The following is a 21,811-nucleotide window of genomic DNA, read 5'->3' on the forward strand; positions in this document are numbered from 1 at the left end:
ATCATCCAACCCAAGATGTGTTGGGAACCATCTTTGTAGCTTAGCTTTGTGTAAATCCAGATGATCATTTTATGATAGTCTTGTGTAGTTCCAGGGTCTGCTCAATAAATTATAAACAGACCCTACAACTGGGTTCCCATAACTCACCAAGGCTTAGAAATTGAAACTAGTCTTTAGAGTTTTTGTCTTTCCTTTGTGATTGTCAGAGCAAGTGTGTGTCTGGTGGCAGGCACATTGTTAACCTTTAGCAGCACAAGTGTGCCTCCTGTGTACAGGTATTAGAGAAAATCTGGGTTTAAATCCCATTTGCAAGATTGAATCATTAGTTTAAATGCAATAGGGCTGTCACTATTTAAAAGAACTGGATGGCAGAGCTCTTTAAATTGAAGGCTCCTTCTATACTGTGAAAAATTACCCACAAATTTACAAGAGAGTGGTTTAAAGAGAATCATTTAACATCTCTGGGACTCAGTTTCCTCAACTTTAAAAATTAGGTGATTATATGAAATGACACTCTAGGGACCTTCTGGTAATTCTAGACGCAGAGCTTATCTTCAGAGAAATAATCTGTAACCAACATGCATTATTCAAGCAAGATTTAACACAATGTTTATGAATCTCAAATGCAGATGGATTGAAGAAGAGGCAGTCAGAGGTAGATATGATGTTGAAATTAAAAACGTAACTGATGAGTTTGGCGTCCTTGGAGTCGCGGGGCCACATGCAAGAAAGGTCCTTCAGAAACTTACCTCTGAAGATCTTAGTGATGATGCTTTCAAGTTTCTTCAAACCAAGTCTTTAAAGTTTTCCAACATTCCTGTCACTGCTATAAGGATATCTTACACTGGTAAGAATTGGAAAACAACCTACAGTAAGTCTCTAAAATTTAAAAGAAACTACTACAAATGCGTGCTCACACACACACACACACACACACACACACACACACCACTTTCATCAGTGTAACTTTGGAGGAAGATTTCCCATGCCCAACTCTGATGGCAATCCTGTTTATTCACTTCTAGTCTGAGGGAGTCGTTCCACAGATTTCTGGTTGTTGTTCCAGTCCCATAGCTAGCTGCCTACATTTAGAAAGGTAGCCAGGAAAGTGGGAAGAGGATGGCTGTTGGGATAGTCGGAAGGGCTGACAGAATATGCAGGCCAGCTGATTCCATCTGGGAACATTCAAAATGGCCTCCCATAGAGTCTCCCATGGAGGATCATCTTGAATGTGTCAGGCACTGCACTTAAAACATTACCATTATCCTCAACACCCATTTATGATAAAAACTCTCGCCAAAGTGGGTATAGAGGGAACATATCTCAACATAATAAAAGCTATATATGACAAACCTACAGCCAGCATAGTTCTCAACGGTGAAAAACTCAAAAGCTTCCCACTAAAATCTGGGACAAGACAAGGATGCCCACTATCACCACTCCTATTCAACATAGTCCTGGAAGTCCTAGCCACAGCAATCAGGCAAGAGAAAGAAATAAAAGAGATCCAAATTGGAAAAGAAGAGGTAAAAGTGTCATTATATGCTGATGACATGTTACTATATATAGAAAACCCTAAAAGGTCCACACAAAAGCTACTAGAGCTGATTGAAGAATTCAGCAAGGTAGCAGGTTACAAAATTAATGTTCAAAAATCAGTTGCATTAAAGAAGACTTTAAAAAATGGAAAGATATTCCATGCTCTTGGATTGGAAGAATCAATATTGTTAAAATGGTCACACTGCCCAAGGCAATCTACAGATTTAATGCAATCCCTATCCAATTACCCAGGACATATTTCACAGAACTAGAACAAATCATAATAAAATTTATATGGAACCATCAAAGACCTAGAATTGCTAAAGCATTACTGAAGAGAAAGAAAGAGGCTGGAGGAATAACTCTCCCAGACTTCAGACAATACTATAGAGCTACAGTCATCAAGACAGCATGGTATTGGTACCAAAACAGACATATGGACCAATGGAACAGAATAGAGAGCCCAGAAATGAACCCACAAACTTTTGGTCAACTCATCTTCGACAAAGGAGGCAAGAATATACAATGGAATAAAGACAGTCTCTTCAGCAAATGGTGTTGGGAAAACTGGACAGCAGCATGTAAAACAATGAAGCTAGAACACACCCTTACACCATATACAAAAATCAACTCAAAATGGATTAAAGACTTAAACATAAGACAAGATACAATAAACCTCCTAGAGGAAAACATAGGCAAAACATTATCTGACATACATTTCAAAAATTTTCTCCTAGAAGAAATAAAAGCAAGAATAAACAAATGGGACCTAATGAAACTTACAAGCTTCTGCAGAGCAAAGGAAACCAGAAATAAAACAAGAAGAAAACCTACGGAATGGGAGAAAATTTTTGCAAGTGAAACCGACAAAGGCTTGATCTCCAAAATACATAAGCAGCTCGTACGACTCAATAAGAAAAAAATAAACAACCCAATCCAAACATGGGCAGAAGACCTAAACAAGCAATTCTCCAAGGAAGACATACAAATGATCAAAAAGCACATGAAAAAATGTTCAATATCACTAATTATCAGAGAAATGCAAATCAAAACTACAATGAGGTATCACCTCACACCAGTCACAATGGCCATCATTCAAAAATCCACAAATGACAAATGCTGGAGAGGCTGTGGAGAAAGGGGAACCCTCCTACACTGCTGGTGGGAATGCAGTTTGGTGCAGCCACTATGGAAAACAGTGTGGAGATTCCTCAAAAGACTAGGAATAGACTTACCATGTGACCCAGGAATCCCACTCCTGGGCTTGTATCCAGAAGGAAATCTACTTCAGGATGACACCTGCACCCCAATGTTCATAGCAGCACTATTTACAATAGCCAAAACAGCCAAATGGAAACAGCCTAAATGTCCATCAACAGGTGACTGGATAAAGAAGAGGTGGTATATTTATACAATGGAATACTACTCAGCCATAAAAACCGACAACATAACGCCATTTGCAGCAACATGGATGCTCCTAGAGAATGTCATTCTAAGTGAAGTAAGCTAGAAAGAGAAAGAAAAATACCATATGAGATCGCTCATATGTGGAATCTAAAGACTCATGGACAGAGAATATAGACTTGTGGTTACCAGGGGGGTAGAGGGTGGGAAGGGATAGACTGGGATTTCAAAATTGTAGAATAGATAAACAAGATTACACTGTATAGCACAGGGAAATATACACAAAATGTTATGATAAATCACAGAGAAAAAAATGTGACAATGAGTGTGTATATGTCCATGAATGATTGAAAAATTGTGCTGAACACTGGAATTTGACACAACATGGTAAAATGATTATGTCAATAAAAAATGTTAAAAAAAAACATTACCATTATCCATCTTTCTGACTCTAAGTGCTTTAGGGAAGTCTTCATATGCACCTAGCCTTGCATACAGTAGGTATGGAAACAGGGATGAATGAATGGTCTTCAGTTCCCCACTGGTGCTACTTCTAACTTCCTCTAGACGCCTTGTCCCATCACAGTAGGAGTGCTTCGTGCCCAGGCAGTCACTCAGTTACATGTTGCCCATGTTCTGATGGTGTCCTGGGAAAACACCTCACCATCAGCCCTCAACACGGGGGAACCAGGTGAATGCACAGTATAAAGGCCACAGCTCTTCCCTGGGCTTCCACTGTCCCTTTTCCCCATCCTTCTTCCACCCAAGCTTGGTAAATGGTGACCAGAATAGAACATAAACAGAATAAAAAAGAAGCAGACTGTTTGGGCTGGGCTTCATTTTCCTCTTTTTTTGCCCACAGCTCTAATGCTGAATGAAATGATCAAGTGGGGAAGGAGCAGGGAATGGGGGGCATTAGAGACTATGGCTGTCCTACAATGAAGACCATTTGATTAATCGTCATCAATTGCCTATGTTTTTAAGCCTTGTGATTTGGGGGAAAGGAGTTGGGAGTTGAGGTGTCTAAACCTTGAACCCTTATCTTGATAAATTCTTCACTTAACATTATGAAGCTGAGGTCAGAGGGCAAGATTAACTCCCGCATTGCAGTCTTTCTGTGTCATGAGGTGTCCTAGATGCTGCTCTCCGCATGGGGGACAGGATTGGGCACAAACGCATCTGTGGTATGGCAAGCTTCTTTGCAGTGGGGTTTTGCTGCAATGTTTCTGTGGACTGGTCTTTTTAAAACTCAACAAATGCCTATATTGCATAAATGGAATCTCTCCATTTATTGATGTGTTGTAGCTAATGCTTGTTAGACCTACGATCATCACTCTAACTCTGGTGTGGCACTTGTGGCTGTACTTCAGGTGAGCTGGGTTGGGAGCTGTACCACAGACGAGAAGACTCTGCAGCACTTTATGATGTCGTCATGAATGCAGGCCAGGAGGAGGGAATTGACAATTTTGGAACATATGCCATGAATGCCTTAAGACTGGAGAAAGCTTTCCGAGCCTGGGGGTCAGAGGTTTGAAATGCGAACGTCTTCATTAAAATTTTATGTGTATTGTATCTGACTTTTATATAATGCAAGTTTTAACTGTGTTAACATTGGCTCTGGCTATAAGGAAAAGTGTGTATTATAATTTTATTTAATTAGGGAAAGAGATTTTTCTCCTGAATTTCCCAGTTGCAAGTTCTATGGAATTATGACATAATGTTTACTCTGCCTTAATTTCTCCTGCTTGGCAGAGCCCTGGACATCTGTCTTTGTGTGCAGAGTTGTGGCTGTCCCCAAGGAGCCTGCCTACCCCATGGGATTTGAGGACCACCTTTCAAATCCTTCCTTCTCCTCTGTCACATTGCACATCCTCATTTCCTTATCATGCACTTTTTGGGGGAAGAACTACAAAAGGTGTCTTCCTGAGGGGCAGGGTTGGTAGTCTGGGGTGTGTTGGTTGGCAGAACCTCCCACCATTAATAATGGAATCTAAAGGTTTCTCTTTGTGCAGTTACACACCATTTTCATAGGCATGACTTAATTTACCTCCTCAACTCTCCCTGAAGAAGGTATTATTGGTGGTTCTTAGGCAGGAGATTGAGAGTTCCAAACACAATCCCTGTTGGACACACACTCACCCTAAGAAACAATGAACAACTATGTCTAGATTACACAGCAGTGGCCCAACTGGGGTTCAAACTCTGTTCTCCTATTTTATCTGCAATATGGCCAGCTATTTTTAGACCCCTTAATTGTTTCAGATTGGCTGGCTGTTTCCTTGGAAGACATTGAGGTTTTAGGGCTGAGAGGTGGGATAAGGGACAATGGTAAAGGATGTACTTCAGAGTGGGGTCTCTTAGGTTTGAATTTATCCTCTACCACATAGTAACTATATAGCCTTAACCCTCCAAAGCCGCTGTTTACTTCTCTAGATAAAGGCAATCTTTATCCTACAGAGTTATCGTAAAGATTAAAGTCTGCAACGTGTTTAGGACATAATAGAATGATTTAATTTGGGGGCAAAGTGGTTTGGAAAGCACAGGCAGGGCCCCTTGGACATTTAGACCAGGGGCAGAAGCAAGTGGGCTTTGAGGTGGAGATGGCAGCCTTCAGAGCCACTGAAAGAACAAGAGCCCTGGGGCAAGTTCTTGTTTTGCAGAAGAGATGCTCTGTTAGGCGATTTTCAGCCTACAATGGGGGCCATAGAGGAGGCTGCTGCAGGGAGAGAATTAGAGGATAGCTCTGTCTCTACACTCTGCAAGGAAGGAAGCAGCAGAAGCCGCCCCTGGGAGTCAGGCATTTCTCCACCCTCCTGCCTTTCATCTTCTGCCTTTTTCCTGAGAGCCCTCTGCTGAATAGCCTTCTCCGTCTCCGGTCCCTCCGATTTTCCAGCAGTGCCAGCACGCCCTCTAGTGTTACTACAGCAATCCATCTTCTGGACTTAAAATTTTTCCCCCTGGAATTCTAAAACTTTGAGCAATAATTTTAAAATTACTTTGAAAAATAATAAAATAATTTTAGGTAAAAAATAATTTCAGAGTTGCTCAAATTGATTAGGAAATAGGAGGCCAAATTTCATATCATGTAAAGCAAGTTCGTATTACTCATCTAGGTATATGAGGGTGGTGGTATCCTTTTCTTTAAGTTGGCTACTTTTCATGGGATTTAGGCCAGTTCTCTTGGAGCAAAAGAGACAAATGACAACAAAAATAAACGAACAAACAAAAACCATTAACTTCAGGTCTAATCGCAAATAGTGGCTTTAGCTTACCTTGAAGTATATTGTAATAACTCAACCAATTTGAAAAAATTGAGATTCAACCTCTTTTTTTCCCCCTTTTCCCTCTTCTGAACTCTGTAGAAGGCATTTGCCTATCATCTGATTTCTCCTCGACTTTTCCTGATTCCTAGCAAATTGTAAGACACGTAAATTAGTTAATAACTTTTCACAACCTATTAGTGTAAAATTCTTACATAAGAGCATGAGAAAAATCTTGTTTCTGGAAAGAAGCATGTTGCGGTATCCCTCAGATGTCGATTATACTAAAAAGGCCTCGGGAAACCAACTGTGAAGTTTAGTTTCTAATTTTCTATTCAAATAACAGTATTTGCTGAAAGGCTCCATTTGATTTTTAGATTTAAAAATTTACTGTAGAGACCAGTTCACAATTTTCTTCTTTTAGAACCTATATTCAAAATAAAAAAGTGTTTTCTTCCCTAAAAAAAAATGATATATAAAAGTGATGTTAGTGAAACGATTTGCACTCATCTAAGATTTAAAATGCCTGTTTCCCTTTTAGATGAACTGTGATACAAATCCCTTGGAAGCTGGACTGGAATATTTCGTAAAGCTAAATAAGGTATGTTTACATTTCAAAGAGTACTTGAAGTAAATCTTAAAATTATGCTGTTTCATGACAGAGCCATGCTTTAAAATTTAACCAAGTGTGATGATAGGACAAATGAGTTGAACATAGTCAGCATTGCTCAAGTGCTTCCTATTAAGCTTCGTCAAAGTTTGATACTAGTTTAAACAATTGCAACGTGCTTGTAGACAGAAGATAGCAGAATCCAGCAACTTTAAAGACTACATCTAAATTTTAGGGTAAAAATTAGTAGTAAGATAGCAGACATTCTTGTAAATCCTGGTGACTAGTGAAGTTGCACACTAGCCAATGAGACACTCTGAGTTAATTGACTCCCTGGGTGCTCACAGCACGAGGCAGCCTTGCCTCAGCAGATCTGTCCACCTGCTTACTGAGCATCTTTGTATGTAACTGCAACATCTGTGTATAAGCAACTGACACATTTCAGTTGTGTTCAGCATAAAATAGGTATTACTGAGAAGCCAATACAGACCCACAGAATCATAACTGATATTAACATTCCGAAGGGAACCCCTGTATCAGTTGTCCTCAGACAGAGAACAGCAGCATCACCTGGGAGCTTGTTAGAAATGAAAGTTTTCAGGTCCCAGCACAGGCCTATTAAATCAGAATCCCTGGGCGTCAGGCCAAAAAATCCGTGTTTTAACAAGCTTCAGGGATTCTGATGCGCCTAAAGTTTGAGAAGCACCGCCCTTAATAATCATTGTGGAAAAGCATAATATGAGGCCAGTTTATTACAGCCTAGCTCATCTGTACAAACCCTACAATATAAGTGAGGTTATCCCATTGTTATGGACTCAGTGTTTGTGTCCCTCCAAAATTCATATGCCGAAGCCCTAACTCGAGGCTAGTTGGAGGCGGGGCCTTTGGGAGGTAATTAGGTTTAGATGAGATCATGCAGTGGGGCCCTCATGTTGGGATTAGTGTTCCTGCCAGGAGAGGAAGAGAGTCCAGAGCTTGCTCTCTGTCCGCCACGTGAGGATGTAGTAAGAAGGAAGCCATCTGCAGGCCAAGAAGAGGCGACTCACAGGGGAACCAGACTGACCAGCACTGTGATCTTGGACTCAACCGGCCTCCAGAACTGTGAGAAGTAAATTCCTGTTGTTTAAGCCACCCAGTCTGTGCTACAGCAGCCTGAGCTAATTCAGACCTCTGTGGTGTCAGTTTCCATGAGAGCTTAGTCAAGGCACAGCTAGAGGTAATACCGAAGGGTAAGTTCCACAGCTGCTGCTGTTCAGGAGATCCTGCCTTAGGTGCCAGTGAGCTAACAGAAAGGCTGTCTTCCCATTCTATGGAAATATGTGGACACATGAATATGAATCAGGCTAAGGAAACTTTTTTAATGCCCCTGAATCAGTTCCCAAGTTCTAAGCTAAGATATTAACATAAACATGTTTATTTATAGTATTTGATTTTAGGGAAATTACCTCCTAAAGGGTTTTAAAGGGAATATCTTCCTGTACATTTTCCCCATGACTTTCAGTTTTACGATGTACCATCTGCCTCCAGACCAGAGAAAGCAGGTGCCTGGAGTTCGGGCAGACCCTAGCAGCAGATTGCGCCTTCTGATGACAGAAGCCTTGGCTTAGCTGTGTAAAATAAGGATAAAAATGGCCCGACTCCTGAAAACACTAAAGTTCTGTTGTTGGTCATCAGTTGGCAAATAGATAACTGATTGTTTTGCTTCAGTGTTTGGGTGTTATTGTTGAGGAATAAGGCATAAACAAACTATCTCTTTGTATTGAAAAATGACTTGTTAAAATTCTCCATGATTACAAACAGGTGTGGTGTGGATTGGCTATTATTAGTTCTTTTAAATTATTTCAATAACCAAAGCTCAGCTCGGAGCTAAGCTAGTTGTTTAATAGATAGTGATTTTGATTTATGCTGTTTTTATGGTTTCTGAGTTGTTGGTTCTCATTCTGGTGTCATAAAGTTTATACCTAACGCTTTCACTGGGGGAAGATCCATGTAGCACGAGGACCTGGACTCGATTGAGCCAGTCTTTTTCAATTAACTTGACTCAGGTGGTTGGTGGGCCTCAACCTAACCATAGCAATGCTGAATAATTTCCAAGACAGGTGAATAAGCTGGATCAGCTTTGTTTAGAACCTATTTGGTGGTTCCACAATAACTTTGTCTTGGTTTCAAAGCAGTCTATAATGTGAAACAGGTTCCTGAAAAACTTATTAATATTATAAACTAAACTGTATCACTTGATAATTTGAATCCTATGCCTAAAAACAAAAATGTTATCCAGCCTGGCTTCAGACAACATTTTAAAGAATAATATAATGCAAGTCCAAATTGCTTTGGAAAATTGTTACATGAAAACCGGAGCAGCAGCTACTACAGAAGAATATATTTAATACCCATCAAAACAAAACAAAATCCCCAAAGCCTGGCATTTTACAATTGTTTAAAATCAGTTCTTTCTTTTCTTATACTTCAAAGCAAATATGTAATATGTAGACTTCCTTTCTTGGCTCTTAAGCATTTCCACAATGATTGCATAAGCCATCATAAGAAGAAAAGTATAGAGATGTAGGCGGTGTCAGAGCTAGGAGATCACTTGGTACCACCTCCTCATTTGAGGAAGCACAGAGAGATGAGGGGACCTAAGTGCTGTCATGTGTATTGGCCTAGGTTGAACTCTGACCTCCCTGCAGTGATTTCTCACCTATCCCTTTTTTCAGCCAGTTTCTTTCCCATAATGGGCTTATTGGTCTTGAAAAGCTGCCCAGCAATTTTCTGGCAAAATGTATCATAGAATTTGCACGGCTGCATTTTATATATGAACACCTCCCAGAGTCATGTTTGTTTAATTCTGTGTTTTGTGGTAGGATCAGAATAGGTGCTCTGCCCATTTTAAAAAGGAAAATGGGTAGGTGAGGAGATGGACCATCCGGCCTCTTTAGAGTGAATTGTGCTTTTATTGAAAAGCAGAAAAAAGAAAAATGAAATCTTGGACTATAAAGGCGGCATTTGTCTTCCTTAACTCTTGGAGTTGTCTGAGCTTTGGTCTCCCCGTGGGTGTTGGTTTATGTGAAGCAAATACACATGTGCACACATTCATTTAGTCAAAATTTATTAAGTACCATTTATTAAACACTTGGCTAGGCCACAGATCTAAAAGTTAAAAATATGGCTCCTGAAACTTGAAACAAATAATTTCATGATCTCACAAAACTTGAAACAAATAGTACTTGAGGAACTAAAGCTGTAGGATGCATTCTTCACATTAAGTCTGAAAATGCTCTTCTGCACGAGAAGTGTTGTACAGCAGCACAAATCAGTGCCGTCTTGTGAAGAGTGAGCACAGGGCCCTGATAGGAGGCGTTAACCACACCTGTGATACAGGTAGAAAGAACTGCAGTAAACAGCTCATACAACTTAATAATAAAAAAACCAAACAACCCAATCCAAAAGTGGGCAGAAGACCTAAATAAGCAATTCTCCAGTGAAGACATACAAATGGCCAACAGGCACATGAATAAATGCTCAATTTTGCTAATTATCAGAGAAATGCAAATTAAATCTACAATGAGGTATCACTTCACAACAGTCAGAATGGCCATCATTCAAAAGTCCACAAACGATAAATGCTGGAGAGGCTGTAGAGAAAAGGGACTCTTCCTACGCTGCTGGTAGGAATATAGTTTGGTGCAACCATTATGGGAAACAGTATGGAGATTCCTCAAAAAACTAAATATAGACTTACCATATGATCCAGCAGTCCCACTCCTAGGCATATATCCAGAAAGAACCTTACTTCAAAAAGATACATGCACTCCAATGTTCATAGCAGCACTGTTTACAATAGCCAAGACATGGAAACAACCTAAATGTCCATCGACAGATGACTGGATAAAGAAGTTGTGGTAGATTTATACAATGGAATACTACTCAGCCATGAAAAGGAATAAAATAATGCCATTTGCAGCAACATGGATGGACCTGGAGATTGTCCTTCTAAGTGAAGTTAAGCCAGAAAAGAGAAAGAAAAATACCATATGATATCACTTATACGTGGAATCTAAAAAAAAAGACAAATGAACTTATTTACCAAACAGAAACAGAGTCACAGACGTAGAAGATGAACTTATGGTTACCAAGGGGAAAGGGGGTGGGAGGAGATAAATTGGGAGTTTGAGATTTGCAGATACTGACTAATATATATAAAACAGATAAACAACAAGTTCATACTGTATAGCACAGGGAACTATATTCAATATCTTGTAGTAACTTAAGATGAAGAATATGAAAACAAATACATGTATTTTCATGTATGACTGAAGCATTATGCTGTACACCAGAAACTGACACAACATTGTAAACTGACTGTACTTCAATAAATAAGTACATACAGGAAAAAAAAAAAAAGAACTGCATAGTTCCTTTTAAGTCCTTTCAGCTAAAGCCCCTTTACCTGAAAGCAATCACATCATTGTTCTTAATAGTATTATAATTTGTTCCAAAGGAAGTTACTTTTGGGAAAAAATTAGTGGGTTTTTTTTTAAGTTGGAAATGAAAGAAATGCATTAATCAAGAGGAAGAGGAAAATCAGCTGTCTTTGGTTGGAGTCATAAGTATTCATGGAATTTTCCTCTTGGAATTACTCTATCAATTTCCAGAGACCCCAGGAAAGAGCCATAGAGAATCAAATACTAAGTGTAATGTTAGAATCAGAAGAATTTTTTTCTATAAGATCCACCCTACCCCTTGTCTCCCTCCCTCTCTCCACTCCCTCCCCTCACATCTTGGGTTTCTAACCCAAGAAACAGAATAAAATGTGATATATATTAACCCCAAATTAGAAGACAATGTTGATTTTAGAAATTACAAGCTCTCTCTTTGAGGAAAGATTATTTAAAGCATAACCATTCAGGAAGCAAAGCAAAACAAACAAATGGTAAATAGATAAAGCCCTCACCACCAGGCCTTCAACATGCAAGTACTCATGAAGTATTAGCATTAGTAAAACATCAAAGTGGAAACAAGTCACTGTTCACAGACAAGAAGTTAGAAAGGAATTTCTAATATGTTATAATGGCAAAAGTACCCAGCTCTGGGGAAATTTTAGGTAAATGTTAATAAGAATTGAGGAAGCAGAAAATTTTCAGCAACTCTCAGGCTTGGCTGCACATTAGAATCATCTGAAGTATGGTTCTTTTAAATCATGCAATCCTTTAAAAAATCCCAAGGCTCGGGCTGCGTCCCAGATCAATTAAAAAAAAAAAAAGAAAAAGCAGCTCTGGGGTAGGGACTCAGGCAGCAGTATTTTTTTCTAATTCCCCAGGTGATTCCAAAGAAGATTGAGAATGATTGTTTTTAGAACAATGATTTTCAACTGGCTGAATGTTACTATCTTGGGGAACTTAAAGTAAAAAAAAATCACCTAATTTCTTACTTCCAGTGGTTCTCAAAGTGTGGTTCACAGACCAGCAGCATCAATGTGACCTCAGGATTTGTTAGAAATGTAAGTTATTGAGCACTGTTCCAACTCCTAAAATCAAACGCTGGCGGGTGGGGCCCACAATCTGTTTTAACAGGCTCCCCAGGTGATTCTGTGTCATGCTCTAGTTTGAGAACACTGTCCTGCCCAAAGAAATTGGATCAACACTGGGGTAGGGGCTGGGGGTTCTTGTTTTTATTATCCAATGAAGATTAAGAATCACTGTCTCAGTTCTTTTAAATCTCATGCCTGATGTGGTCCTGTGAATAAACAGGAAATCAGAAAAACTGGTGGCCTGGTCAGAGGATTGGCTACCAGTTAATGTATTCTGCCCCAAGTCTTTTTTTTTTGGAATTGAATTTTTAAAAATGTCACCAAATTGTAGCTGTGTGGCCTTGGGAAAGCTATTTAACATCATTTTCCACCTGAGACTGCTGTCTCCCATATCTAATATTCTATGAAATACCACTTTGCAGAGCAGGGGCATCTGATCAAAGACACTGGTGCCATGTTATCTATGTGAGCCACATGATTGTGTCATTTAGATTAAGCCACCCTTATTCTCTCATCCATTTCCATCGCTAAATGATAAAGAAAGAAAAAAGGAAGTAAAACCTCAGCTGAGATCTAGTTTATCATTCCTGAAACATCTGTCAGAGTGTATTAAACTAACAGTCATTGAATCATTATCCCTCTTATATCCAATTTCTGTTATGAAACAATACTCTGTTTTCCACCTAAAAGCTTAAGTGTGCTATTTAGCTGACTGCTTCCTAATCTGGAAGTCTGTGGAACCCTGGGCTGGGAATGAATTGAAGTAATTCTTTGGATTGCTTTTGTTTTATTTTTATTATTTTAATAGCTTAGCAATAAATTATATATTTAAAGTGTACCATTTGATAAGTTTTAATGCACGTATATACTTGTGAAACCATCACAGCTACAGAGATGGTGAACATTTCCTTCACCCCTTGGCAATCCCTGCCTCCCAACCTTCCCTACACCTCAACATGCCCCCCGACATGTTACTATATATAGAAAACCCTAAAAGGTCCACAAAAAAGCTACTAGAGCTGATCGAAGAATTCAGCAAGGTAGCAGGTTACAAAATTAATGTTCAAAAATCAGTTGCCTTTCTTTACACTAATGATAAATCAACAGAAAAAGAAAGTAAAGAAACAATCCCCTTTAAAATAGCACCCAAAGTAATAAAATATCCGGGAATAAATCTAACCAAGGAGGCGAAAGAATTATACACAGAAAACTATAAACCATTGATGAAGGAAATTAAAGAAGACTTTAAAAAATGGAAAGATATTCCATGCTCTTGGATTGGAAGAATCAATATTGTTAAAATGGTCACACTGCCCAAGGCAATCTACAGATTTAATGCAATCCCTATCCAATTACCCAGGACATATTTCACAGAACTAGAACAAATCATAATAAAATTTATATGGAACCATCAAAGACCTAGAATTGCTAAAGCATTACTGAAGAGAAAGAAAGAGGCTGGAGGAATAACTCTCCCAGACTTCAGACAATACTATAGAGCTACAGTCATCAAGACAGCATGGTATTGGTACCAAAACAGACATATAGACCAATGGAACAGAATAGAGAGCCCAGAAATGAACCCACAAACTTTTGGTCAACTAATCTTCGACAAAGGAGGCAAGAATATACAATGGAATAAAGACAGTCTCTTCAGCAAATGGTGTTGGGAAAACTGGACAGCAGCATGTAAAACAATGAAGCTAGAACACACCCTTACACCATATACAAAAATCAACTCAAAATGGATTAAAGACTTAAACATAAGACAAGATACAATAAACCTCCTAGAGGAAAACATAGGCAAAACATTATCTGACATACATTTCAAAAATTTTCTCCTAGAAGAAATAAAAGCAAGAATAAACAAATGGGACCTAATGAAACTTACAAGCTTCTGCAGAGCAAAGGAAACCAGAAATAAAACAAGAAGAAAACCTACGGAATGGGAGAAAATTTTTGCAAGTGAAACCGACAAAGGCTTGATCTCCAAAATACATAAGCAGCTCGTACGACTCAATAAGAAAAAAATAAACAACCCAATCCAAACATGGGCAGAAGACCTAAACAAGCAATTCTCCAAGGAAGACATACAAATGATCAAAAAGCACATGAAAAAATGTTCAATATCACTAATTATCAGAGAAATGCAAATCAAAACTACAATGAGGTATCACCTCACACCAGTCACAATGGCCATCATTCAAAAATCCACAAATGACAAATGCTGGAGAGGCTGTGGAGAAAGGGGAACCCTCCTACACTGCTGGTGGGAATGCAGTTTGGTGCAGCCACTATGGAAAACAGTGTGGAGATTCCTCAAAAGACTAGGAATAGACTTACCATGTGACCCAGGAATCCCACTCCTGGGCTTGTATCCAGAAGGAAATCTACTTCAGGATGACACCTGCACCCCAATGTTCATAGCAGCACTATTTACAATAGCCAAAACATGGAAACAGCCTAAATGTCCATCAACAGGTGACTGGATAAAGAAGAGGTGGTATATTTATACAATGGAATACTACTCAGCCATAAAAACCGACAACATAATGCCATTTGCAGCAACATGGATGCTCCTAGAGAATGTCATTCTAAGTGAAGTAAGCCAGAAAGAGAAAGAAAAATACCATCTGAGATCGCTCATATGTGGAATCTAAAGACTCATGGACAGAGAATACAGACTTGTGGTTACCAGGGGGGTAGAGGGTGGGAAGGGATAGACTGGGATTTCAAAATTGTAGAATAGATAAACAAGATTACACTGTATAGCACAGGGAAATATACACAAAATGTTATGATAAATCACAGAGAAAAAAATGTGACAATGAGTGTGTATATGTCCATGAATGAAAAATTGTGCTGAACACTGGAATTTGACACAACACTGTAAAACGATTATGAATCAATAAAAAATGTAAAAAAAAAAAACATGCCCCCAAGGAAATTTTTGCCTCTTTTTTTGTAGGATTTCATTGTATGTATATAACACAATTTGTTTATATGCTCATTGACTAACTTTTGGGTTGTTTCCAGTTTAGAGTTATTACAAATAAAATGGCAATGAACATCCGTATATTTGTATGGACTATGGCTTTCTTTTCTGTTGAGTAAATATGGGGTAGAATGGCTGGATAAAATGGCAGGTATATGTCAACTTTTAAAGAAACTGTTTTACAAAGTGGTGTACCCTTTTTTATGTTTTACATTCCCACCAGCAGTATATGAGATTTCCTGTTTCTCTACATCCTCGCCGAGCGGTTGTTGTGGTCAGCCTTTTTAACTTTAGTCACTGTAAGAGATGTGTAGTGGTATCTTACCATGGTTTTTATTTATCTCCTAAATGACTTGATGCTGAACATCTTTTTATGTGCCTGTCTGCCATTCCTGTCTCTTCTTTTGTAAGGTATCTGGTTAAGTTTTTACTCATTTTTAACTGGTTTCTTTTTTCGCCCTATTTTTGAGTGTTGAAAGTTCTTTATATATTCTAGGTACAAGTCCTTATCAGGTACATGCTTTGGAAATATTTTTTTCCCAGTCTGTGTCTTAAATCTTCATTTGTCTAAAAGTGACTTTCAAAGAGCTGAAGTTTTTAATTTTTGAAATTTTAAAGTCCTTGTACTTTTATGGATCATGCTTTTCATGTTGTATCTAAGAAATCTTTTCCTAACTCAAATTCACAAAGATTTTCTGCTGTTTTCTTTTAGAGGTTTTATCATCTTTTTACATTTAGATCTGTGATTCATATTTAGTTAATTTTTGTAACTGGTACAAGATATCAATTGAAGGTTATTTTTTAGCATATAAATGTCCAATTGTGGCAGCACCATTTGTGAGAAAAGACTATACATTCGAATTGCACTGCCTTTGTACCTTTATCAAAAAACAGTTGTCCATATATGTTTGTTTCTGGACTCGACTGTGTTCTATTGATCTGTTTATCTTTCTTGATACCAATACCATAATGACTTGATTACTGTAGCTTAAATCAGGTTGTGATAGCCCTGCAACTTTGTTCTTCTTTCACAAAGTTGTTTTAGCTGTTCTAGGTCCTTTGAATTTCCATGAATTAAAAAGCCTCCTGGGATTTTGATTGAAATTGCATTGTATCTATAGATCAATTCAAATTTTCCAGCTCATGAATAAGGTATATCTCTCTGTTTATTTAGGTAATCTTTAATTCTAAGAATGTTTTGTAGTTTGTAGGTCTTGCATATCTTTTTACAGATCTATTCTTAAGTGTTTTATATTTTGACACTATTGTAAATGGCATTTTTAATTTCAATTTTCATTTGTTAATTTCAAACAATTATAGAAAACAATGCGTTTTATATGTAGATCTTACATTCTGCAGCTTTGTTAAGCCCACTTAGTAGTCCTAGTACTTTTTGTGTAGTTCTTTCTTTTATAGATCCCACTGGATTTTCTCCATGGATAATTGCGTTGTATTTAAAAAAAAAAAAAGCTTTTTTTTGTCTTTCCTAATCTGGATGCCTTTCATTTCTTTTTCTTCCCTGATTGCACTGGCTAGAACCTCCACTGGTTGAAACTGCAACAAAGTTAAATAGAAATGTTAAGAGTAGACATGCTTATCTTCTTTCTTAATTTTAGATGGATAATATTCATCATCATCAGTTGTTCATCATCAAGTACGATGTTAGCTGTAGGTTTTTATAGAGCAAGCTGTAGATTTTTCATAGATGCTCTTTATCAGGTTGAGGACATTCCTTTCTATTCTTAGTGCTGAAAGTTTTGTTTGTTTTTAAATTAGAAATACAAGATTTTGGCAAGTGCTTTTTCTGCATCCATTGAGGTAACATGATTTTTCCTTTTTACTTTGTTATACAGTGAATTACATTTATTCTCAACTGTTAACCCAATTTTAATTTTGGCATAAAACCCACTTAGTAATAATGTATTGCTTTTTTCTCTATTATTGTATTTTATTCGGTAATTTTTAAAAGAAACTTTGCAGCTACATCCTTCTTTTAGGATGTGTTACAGTTTGCAATTATTCTGTTCATTTTTCTCAATCTTTTTATGTAATCATCTCAAGTACAGGTTCTGGCAATACAAAATACATTTTGTTTACCAAATGTATTTTATCCCCAGCACCTATCAGAGTTGGCACGTAGCAGATGCCCAGCAGATAATTTTTTGCTGAAAGCAGTGTCAAGAGATAATGCTAGAGAAGTACTGGGACTTCATCATGAAGGGTCTCCTCCGCAAGGCTAGGGAATTTGGAGTGTATCTTGGAGATACTGAGAAGCCATTGAAGGATTTTGAGTAAGGAGTGACACTCCGGTGATGGAAAACAGGTTAAAAGGGAATTACCCTGGTGACTGGGAGATCACTTTCCCAATTACTAAAGAAATCCAGGGGTGAGATGTTGAAGGCCTCAACTGCATCCATTGAGATAACATGATTTTTCCCTTTTACTAAGGAAATGGCCATAGGATGGACAAGAAAGAGGTGTCAGTGATAGTAAGAGGGAGGATGGAGACCATGTGGAGGACTACCTGTGAAGGGAGTGGAAAGAAGGATCTAGGATACTGTTAATGAACCAGGAAATACAGGAGGGGTGTGATTTGGAGGCTGGAAGGACTTGTGAGGGTGGGGTCTATGGGACAGCCAAGTGGAGTCTTGGGTGGCAGCTGAGCACATGGGTTTGGAAACCTCTGCTCTGAGAGTCTGGATTTGGATCATTCATATGTAGGTGGCAATTAAAGCCAATGGTGTTGGGACCCCTCTTCTATAGCACCCTGTACTTTACTGTGGTATTTTCACACCTTGTCGTACTGGCTGCCTCCTCAGCTAGACTGTGAATTCCTTGGGGACTGAGGCCAAGAATCCCTCGGGCTAGCGCTGTGTCTGATAATTCACAGGTGCTTGGTAAGTGTTCAAAGGGTTTGAATCATGGCTCTGCCACTTACTGGTTCTAAAACTGAATAAGTTGCTTAACCTATAAGCAGTTCAGTTTTTATCATCTGTAAAATGAAGAAAATAGCCCCCTTAGAAGTTTTTGTGAGATAAAGCACATTTGATACCTCAGTAAATGTTAGTTCCCCTTCCATCTTAGTGAATTTAATCTAAAAAAATCTTTTAGGGAAAAACAATTATAGAGAAAGACCTTTCAGTTTTTTGAAGACCCCAGCAAGAAAGATGTTGGGTCCCTATTAAGGCCTCATTTATTTGTGTTTTTCTTATTTCCTTAAAAAATTCTTTACTTTGCATTTATGCTTAAGTGCTTAACTTAAAGCACCAGATGAGCAGTTGTTCTTTGCTGTAGTCTAGGAAGATGAGAACTATTACAAAAACTACATTCTAATTGTTGCTAATGGAGTTATGCATAAAACTACATCTGGTCCATTAAAGCCACAGGTCCATTTCACGATTTTCCTGTGAATCCTCAGACTCAAAAACTAAAAAATGCATATTTTCTTTTTTTAAAAACTTGTTTTATTGCGTTATAGTCATTTTACAATGTTGTGTCAAATTCCAGCATAGAGCACAATTTTTCAGTTATACATGAACATCCATATATTCGTTGTCACATTTTTTTTCGCTGTGAGCTACTACAAGATCTTGTATATATTTCCCTGTGCTATACAGTATAATCTTGTTTATCTATTCTACAAAAAAATTCATATTTTCTTTAATATTGAATCTAGTCAAAGTCATAAAAACACACATAATGGGGGTTATTTTTGTTTTGAAACATCTTGTTGGGTTTGGATGCTAATTGACCTAATTATTGGTGTGGCTCAGGACTCATATTTGGAAGATTTTCTCCAGGTTTTGATGTATCCCTACCTTTATTTTGGTTAATAGTCCCTTTTCTAGTTATACTAAATGCTAATTTTGAGAAGGAATACTTTACTGATTTATAATTTTGGTTAGAAAAAATGCTAGATGAATTGTTTCTTTTAAATTGCCAAGAACAGAGAATGAAAACTATGTGAATGTGGGAGTATTCTTTTCCTGCCAATAATAACAGACTGGAGTCGCTATGTTAATAATTGAATATTTTGCTAGTAAAGAGATACTGAAGTTGTGGTTATTATAAACTTATGTGGACTGTTTACAAAGCTCTGCATAGTGGAAAAGGAACTGAGAACTGGAAAGCCTAGGTTCAAGGTTTGGTGCTAACTCACTTTGTCACTTTGGGCAAGACCCTTAACTTTGAACATTAATTTTCTCATATGAAAAATGACATTGGATTAAGTTTTCTGCCTGCTTCAAAACTTCTGTGATTCTAATGGTATGACTATGAAATGAATGATGGCATAATTTGTCTCGATGAGGGTGATGGGCCGATCGGATCCATTCCCCAAAATGACTGAATCCACTATACAGCTTTAATAGTTGGACCGTGAGACAAACACAGGTGTCTGGTATTTGACAACTGACCAGAGAAAGTTAAGGTTTACATGAACAGCATGGTTGGTAATGTCCGAGTGCTTTCCAAAGGGATTCCCATTAGAACTGTTTTTAAATGGTGACCCCTGAGTCCCATTTTAAATGAGGAACTTTTCAGAAATGTGTTGAGGGACCGTGGCAGAAGTCTGCCACCTGGATTTTCATCTCTGCTCTGCCACTTACAGTAACTGGTGACCAGTGGGCCTCTCTGCAGCTCTGTCCACATCTGTAAATGTAGGGGCAGGATTCCACGAGCAGTACTGAGCCTGGCTTCTAAGGGGAGCTTGCTTGGGACCCAGGATGTTGCGCTGATTCTCTCATGCCTTTGAAAACTTTTAATATTTAGGTTGCAAAGGAATGTGGCCAAAAAAGTCAATCAAACTGATGACTGCCTTGAATTTTCTGATGAGTTTTAGCTCCAAACAAATGAACAGAAAAGGCCCAAGACTAGGTTTTCATAATCTCTGTTGGAATGTAAGAGCCCACTACCCTGACTTCATATCAAAACCTTGCTTCCACTGCTGCTGTCAGATTCGACTTTAGCTACATATGTGAAAATTCTCCATTGCTGTAAGAGGCACAATCAAAAATACACTGGTTGAACTTTTTTCATTTCTGTGTGCTTTTAGTTAATAAGTTTGCTTTTAAGAAAGCTAATAAGAGATGAGTAATTACATTTCACTTAAAATGTACTTAATGTTTTCATCTATGTGGGTGTTAAATTTAGGATGTATTACAGGTGGTTGTTTTAGTGGCTCTTACTGCTTTTTAAAATGGATAAAAAATACAAGCCCAAACTATTTTGAGATATAATCTCAGTGTCCCAGAAACTTCTGTGTTTCTCAAAGATATTAACAGCTATTTATATAGTTAGTTTGGTAGTGACTCATTAAAGAAATTTATTTCTGTTCTCAGGTCATCCTGAAATCACCAATTTTAATCACAGCACTAACCCTTCAGATACATTTTCCTTTCTCATTTATAATTAATAACTATATAATAAAGTCTACAATCTTGGGAAGAAAGCCAAGTAAAATGAGAATAAAATGCTATAACAGCACTTTAAATCTTCCCAAGTCAAGCTGAAGGTTAGCTTGAGAAGGGAGAATTGTCTCGGGGCAGGTGACACATCTTGTCTGTGTTTTAAGTATGTGTTCCTTACTTTTAATTAGGTTTTTGTTGTTTGTTAAAGTATTGTTTTCATTCATGTTTGAGGATGATATTGCTGACAAGATCACTTACTAATCCAGGGGCATACCGATAGAGATGTTAAATTTCATTAATACTGACCTTTAGGGTGTTTTTAAAACCCTTTCACGTAGTACAAAAAATAATGTGTAGTGAATGTCCTTCAAAACAGGTTCAAGCTACCTAGAAATAATTTAAAAGAAACATTCTTGAGAGTATTTACATCAACTGTGCCTGCCAATGATAGACTCCAGGCATAGTCATTTAAAAAATACATATGGATAAAATCTAAAGGTGCGGACTTACGTAACTGAGCTTTAGGAAAGACTTTGCTGGGCCACCTCTTCATAAGCTGGAGATAAAATTCTCTGTCTTACAGGAATGTTACAAGGAGGAAATGAGCTCATGGTTTAAAGCCCTCAGCATAGCGTCTGGCACACAGCAAGGGCCTAATATACTGTAAATATGATTTATTAATAGTATTAATTTTTCACTGAATTTATTACTTTAATTTTTCCCTTCTAAAGGAAGTTTTCCTATTTCTTGTGATTAACTGGTACCTTATGTTCCTGCCTAGACTTTGGTGAAATTGTGAGTTTGGCAGTTAGGTTCCCCTTCCAGCACCTCTATTCCTCTCATCCCCCCCCAGAGCCCACCCCAATAGTTCTTGTCCAGCACCCCCAAAAGTCCCCACCCCTGAAAGCTTTGGTTGTGGCCAGTTTCCCCACTGCCCCTCTGAGATGTAGCAGATACTGACTTAAGTGGCTCAGTGAAGGCAGCCCACAGTGAAAGGACTGGGGCCGGGACTCCTGAGAGCGTGGTTCTTAACCAGTTTGTTGGTGTCTTGGGCTAAGTTACCTTATT

General features: G+C 38.1%; 1 protein-coding gene across 1 annotated transcript in view; it reads left to right on the plus strand.

The window, feature by feature from the left end:
• The window catches only part of DMGDH (dimethylglycine dehydrogenase), a 56,880-nt gene that overhangs the window by 26,517 nt on the left and 8,552 nt on the right, over positions 1-21,811 (plus strand). The window contains exons 12-14 of the mRNA XM_006197600.4: positions 630-847; positions 4,314-4,471; positions 6,745-6,804. Coding sequence (XP_006197662.2) covers positions 630-847; positions 4,314-4,471; positions 6,745-6,804 — 436 coding nt within the window. The remainder of the gene's footprint in view (positions 1-629; positions 848-4,313; positions 4,472-6,744; positions 6,805-21,811) is intronic.

The sequence above is a fragment of the Vicugna pacos genome, chromosome 3, assembly GCF_048564905.1.
Source record: "Vicugna pacos chromosome 3, VicPac4, whole genome shotgun sequence".
NCBI classification, from domain to species: domain Eukaryota; kingdom Metazoa; phylum Chordata; class Mammalia; order Artiodactyla; family Camelidae; genus Vicugna; species Vicugna pacos.